This window comes from Cryptotermes secundus, unplaced genomic scaffold, assembly GCF_002891405.2.
Source record: "Cryptotermes secundus unplaced genomic scaffold, Csec_1.0 scaffold205, whole genome shotgun sequence".
NCBI lineage: Eukaryota > Metazoa > Arthropoda > Insecta > Blattodea > Kalotermitidae > Cryptotermes > Cryptotermes secundus.
The window spans coordinates 72353-78352 of NW_019731570.1; the positions used below are offsets into that span (position 1 = coordinate 72353).

General features: G+C 39.4%; 1 protein-coding gene across 5 annotated transcripts in view; it reads right to left on the reverse strand.

Moving 5' to 3' along the window:
- The window catches only part of LOC111867091 (sodium-coupled monocarboxylate transporter 1), a 76920-nt gene that overhangs the window by 19908 nt on the left and 51012 nt on the right, over nucleotides 1-6000 (reverse strand). For all 5 annotated transcript variants that reach the window (XM_033752540.1, XM_023856592.2, XM_023856591.2 and 2 more), the window contains exons 2-4: nucleotides 5111-5421; nucleotides 1844-2003; nucleotides 694-811 (exon numbers count right to left, since the gene is read on the reverse strand). In XM_033752540.1, coding sequence (XP_033608431.1) covers nucleotides 694-811; nucleotides 1844-2003; nucleotides 5111-5361 — 529 coding nt within the window. In that variant the 5' untranslated portion in view covers nucleotides 5362-5421. The remainder of the gene's footprint in view (nucleotides 1-693; nucleotides 812-1843; nucleotides 2004-5110; nucleotides 5422-6000) is intronic.

The window sequence follows — 6000 nt, forward strand, 5'->3', positions numbered from 1 at the left end:
CCAATACAATAAAGTACAATATAATTCGATTAGTGGGGGGTGGAGTCCAACTGGGTCCACTCAGCATGGTGCCCACTGATTGGCCTATTGAAGCCTGCCCCGGGTGATTATGATTGAGAATTTGGTGGAATGAGGATTGGCAGGGGAAACCGAAGTACTCGGAGAAAAGCCGCCCCAGCGCCATTTTGTCCACCACAAATCCCACTTGACCAGACCCGGGATCGAACCTGGGCCACCATGGTGGGAAGCCAGCGACTAACCGCTTGAGCTATAGCGCAGCCCAATAAAGTACACTAATGCATTAGTGGTGTTAAAAAACTACTTAATAATTGGTGATGAATTGAACACTGTATTATTCACAGGGCATTTTTTGCTTAAAAGGTTTGTAGAATATGGTTCCAAAGTCTGGTGATTTTGTGGTGGAACATTCTGTACAATAAGACAGGTATGACCCCTCAAAACTAGTGCTACTAGCCATAGCAAGATGAACACATATTCTCAGTGGATAAGGATAATAATACAGTGCTTTGTTAAACAATAATCTTCATCTTTTCACAGCCAAGTTTTCTTAACTACTGCAAATATATCAATGAAGATTCAATAGAAAACACCATTAACATGATGTAATATGCAGCATAAGAACACAACGTTATCATTATATTGTAACAGATCTGAATGATTTAAGACACTTACCATGACTCAAAGCTAAGGCAGGTGCATACACTGCAACTGATGTGTAGAGAATCATCTGTAACATGTACATTGCTGCTCCATAGGTTCGGACATGCGAACTGAATCTCATCTCCAAATACTGCAGGCATAAGTACAGTTCATTATTACTTTGTCTCTTTAGTATGTTGTCAGTGGGCATTAGCTATCTGAGAATGAGTGACGAAGAAACAATTGATTGAATTAGAAATTAAATTTTTAGAAAAAAAGTTGGAATTCAAAACTTGTCAACAGAATTTGATTGTTTCAGTCTGGTCCATCACACTAACAATTACAAAGTTTTAAATTTTAACTTAAACAACAAAGTTTTTAAAAAACTTTAAAAGTTTTAATACCAGGAAGGCTGCTGTGATCGTGAAAAGTTGAATATTGTGTACACTGTGTATTCCAGGCATTATGTGTGTATGTAATTTAGCACTCAGAACAACTATTGTGATAGTGGTTTCCGAATAAGTATTGATGTTCCCTCTGAAGATGATCCGTAAGGATCGAAACATGTAAGGGTGCTGAGTTTTCAAGTGGTAAAACTTAAATAGTCACACTGGATGGAGCTGTTTTTGTCTTTGTACTTGTCGACAGAATTATAAAAGAAAATTTTAAAATGGTTTGACTACGCAAAAAGAAGTGATAAATCAAGGATGCTGAAAAGGGTACTTGAATAAAATTTAAAATGAAGAGCTCTACAGAATGACCCAGAAGAAAATGATTCATCGAGATACTAGAAGGAGAGAGGAAAGAGCTGGGAACTGAGGTACATCCCACATACTACCACAGTCATCACCAGAACATACAATATCATACAGATGGACATATGACCAGCTACACCAGATATACATACCAACAGCAGAAAAATAGGGCCATCATTATGTTCATATTCTTACACAACAAGACTTCTAATCAATTTTAACTGGTAATATCTAATTATTTTTAACAACAAAACTTATTTTAATTACATAAATATTTTGGTCTACTCCTAATGTCTAATGGTAGAAATCCCTTTATGACAACCTATGTTTTATCATACATATAAAGTATTTTTAATGATAAAGCAACTGGTACATATAGTTACCACATTGCTTTAAAGAGTTAATGGCAATAGAAAGCTGACACTAACCTCATATGCTGATGTGAGCTTCAGGTGTCTGTATACAGGAAGATACAAATGCGATGTGATTGGAATCACAAATATAAATGCAATACATGTCATCCAGAACTGTGTCCCATACACATACATTTCTGCTGGATTACCCAGCAATTCAATGGCTGTGATGAAACTGCAATCAAATCAGTAACAAAGAACTGTGGAGGTGGATATTCTTCCAGTGATTCTAATTAAATCATATGGTGTAAGTGCTGAGGTTATCACACTAGTGTCTATGAGAGTATAGTCTACTGATTTGTAATACTGTGCAATTAGGAAAAAGCCCTACTTTTTGGAGGAACATATCACCTCCATCTTCAAGTTCAATGAGAAAACGGCAGGAACCTCCAGGGCCGGTCTGGACGACATGGAGAAGAGAAAATTCTGATCCTACTAGGACTCAAACTCCAACCCCTCGGTCGTCCAGCCCGTAGGCGGTCGCTATACCGACTGCACTACCCCGGCTCACAGGTCTGAAGGCTATGGAGAGAAAAAAAAACTTATCCCTGCCGGGAATCGAACCCCGGCCGTTCAGCCATTACCCCATAATTATACCAACTGATCTATGGCGCGTCTTTCATGACCTGTGGTTATAAGCAATTTTAATTTTTCTGAGCAACAGTACTCATCCTCAAATTTTCTGTATTTAGTTGTGTGTCATGTAATTTTCCTCACTGTCCCCGATATTTCTGGCAGTGTTACTGGCATTTAATAGTTTCATTCATTCATTCATAGTCCATAGCAAACAGAATCCTTCAACACGGTTCAATTTACCACAACACCTCTACCAGTACCTGCTGCCATCTGTGAAAGAAAACCATGCTATACCAGTACAACGCAAGAAACTTAGATAAACATTTGGCTCAGTTGGCTGATAGGTTCTTGCTTATTGGGCATAGACGTATAGTGCTAAAGAGAAGGCAGTGCGTTCTTCCGAAAGGCTGGTGTGTCTCTATTGCGTGGCAGTATGAAGGAACATAGCTGAAATATTTTTGATGCTGTTAGATTTGTGTATAAGACATCCTATGTCAATAGTTCCAAAAAAAAAAAGGATAAATAAAAAACTGAATTAATTTCTACTGGACTGCACAGCGTCACTTCCGAATCCGAAAACATAGTACCCTTCATAGTCACCGCTGCAAGAACCTCAGATCCAGAATTAACTCCAATGAAGTTTCTGAGGTTGGTGTTAGAAGTTACGCTGAGGTACAAAATGATATGCAAGGATATAAGAGAACGTTTGGTAACAGTATGTATACTATTAAAATAAATCAGACAATACGAAGGAACTGTAAGAAACATGTAGGAAAGGATAATCCCTGAATGTTTACCGGAACAAGCATACAATTTCAGCACGAAAGGAAGGCGTGGTCTAGGGCAAACTAAAAAAAAAAGTGGTGGAACAAAGAATTCGATTAGACTCTAAAAGGAACATCGATCCATTCGTTGCTGCAGTAGAAGATGATGAAACAGGAGAAGAATAGGCCATGTACCGACCGATGTGGCTGGAAATGCAGGAGGCCATGATATACAGTAGTTCGGCATTTTTGCTTTTGTTTGTAGTTACTTCTAGACCATTTTCTGTGCTAGCTAATATAATAAGGCTTTTGTTTTAATATTACGCAGTTATGAACAGTACAAGAAAAAGTTATCCCTATGCTTAAGTACCACGCCATGAAGACATAAATGGAGAGGCCTACGCATTCTTGACTTCTGCACTAGATGGCCGGGTTTCACGCCCCGACTGCACTGCCGCCGGGGAAATAGTTTCCCGTTTGATTTGGAAAGGAGGCTGGTTGAACTGCTAAGACACGATTGTTAAGAAAGAAGTTTTTGCTTCAACCGGGAATGAGCCTAGTCACTCTACTGAGTGGGAAACGGTGGCACGTAGCTTCTATCAGAGCAGCTTTTTATGTGATAAATGTTTTGCTTTCAAACCTGAATGTTGTTGCGTAAGTACTGTGCTGCTACGTGGTGTTCTAACACAAACAAAAAACAAACTCCGTGGTTTTAGTCAACAAGCGAATAATACCGACCGAGCGACCGCCGCTTATCGGCAAAGTTAATGCCAACTTTAGCGAATAGAGGGTGACGCGTGGTCAGAGCAACGAATCCACATGGCCGTTAATTTCGGTTTTCTAGATCGGAACCGCTACTTTTCCATTTAAGTGATTCCTCTGTTATTCTCACGAGGCTGAGTGTACCCCGTTTCAGACCCAATACTTCTCAGAAAATCTGGTGGCGCTGGGAATCGAACCCGGACCTCTGACCATTAGACCACAGAGGAGGCCAGTGTTCTAACACACGAATCCTAAATTTGTTTATGTTTCGTTCACTTTTCTGATTTGTGCAAATCCTCATTTAAGGCAAGAGGATTTAACGATGCTGTCAGTATACAGACCATTATCTCTCTAACTGTGGGTCGAGAGCCCCCTGGGGTCGCCTCCTTCTACAAGGCAGAGTAACCGACTTCTCAAGAATTGTTTGAAATACAGATGTATCCACAGACGCTTTCTCAAAATGCATGTGCAGCCAGTGAAATCATCACAGAAGAAATAATTGTTTAAGACAGGGATTCCGGGTTGGCGTCTCTATGCTCGTATTCGGGGGGTTGTCGGTTCGAATCTAGGTCGGGGCACCGGCTATCCTGATTGAGGTTTTCAGTGGTTTTCCTTACTCCCACCAGGCTAACGCCTCGGATAGACCACAACAACTTTCTTCCACATTCTTTCCAATTCATAACCGCACCATTCAAAGCCATAGAGCCTATGATACTGGGAACTCCATAAAGGAGGAGTAATTTCCCAAAACAAAAGAATTCTTCAACATGAAGAGAGAAAAAGGGGGGCCTGTCCTACTGGAAGGATTGTTTCAAAGTCTATGGTTTTGTAGTTGATCCTTAACTAATATTTCCTAAAGTCTATGAATTGGGACACGTCACACCTTGTGCAGGCACACTTTCAGAAAAGAAGGCCTGTGTATGTATGTACTCCTACATTTGAATTTCCCACCGGTGTATGAACATGGGAAGTGTGTTTAAAATAGGCTCCAGTAATTTTGTGGTGATGATGCAATGGTCTATATCTGTGACTGAAGACAGGCATCCTGCCTCTTTCAGCAGGAGTAGTGCAATATATGAGATGTAAAAGCTTTAACCTAAAAGGTTAATAACAACTCTGGAACAAGAACACTGAAAATATATGTAATATGTATGGAAAATATATTGCAGTTCTGACTAACCTGGATGCTAATGACATTGCCATTGGAAATGTGCCCATTGAACTTCCTCCCAGCAAGAAATCACTTGCTGTCTTTTGCTTTGGGCCAAAGTACCCATAGAATAGACCTATGCTAGCGGAAACTACCAACATTACTACTAATATAGCATAGTCTGGCCAGTGGAATCTGTTGTTATTTCCACATATATCAGTGTAATTTGTGAAGTTCTCCACACTGTGCAGTATCTCAGCCATTATCGTGGATGAGGCCATCTTGTGAGTTTCAGCTTCTGCTGCTTGGTCTGCCTGTCAGTCATGCAGTGCTTCAACTTCCTGTTGGAAGATACAAAGAGACATGTTTGTAAATAACAAAGTAAATACAGTAAACACTTGCTAATCTGCATTAGTTTGCGGGGATGTCATCCAGATTAAGCGATAATGTGGATAAATGAAGCAAAAAATAAACCTGAACAAACAAATAATTGGAAATTTTGATAATATTGGTAATGTAGATAAAAATAAATATCACTGCAGCTATTTCTTCCTCTATCAGAAGCTGAAATCCAGGTCTCCCTCACCCAGATCAAGTCAATCTTGCATATTTTCTTGCATAATTTCAGTCTCTCCAGCTGCCCTCAACACAGTCTGAAAGTCCCCTTGCTCTAATCCATCTTGCTCCTAAATTCCATGTGTCTTTTAAAGTATGTACTCAACTGTGAACAATTTTTTTTTCACATTTCAATCCAGATTAACTGTAACCGGATTACCGAGCGTTTATTTTATATACAAATTGGCCTCCATTATACTGGCATATGTTAGGGTCCCAAAAGCCTCATATTTAATAACTATAATGGCAGTAGGAATATTAATAATGGTAATGATGATAATAATAATAATAATAATAATAATAAT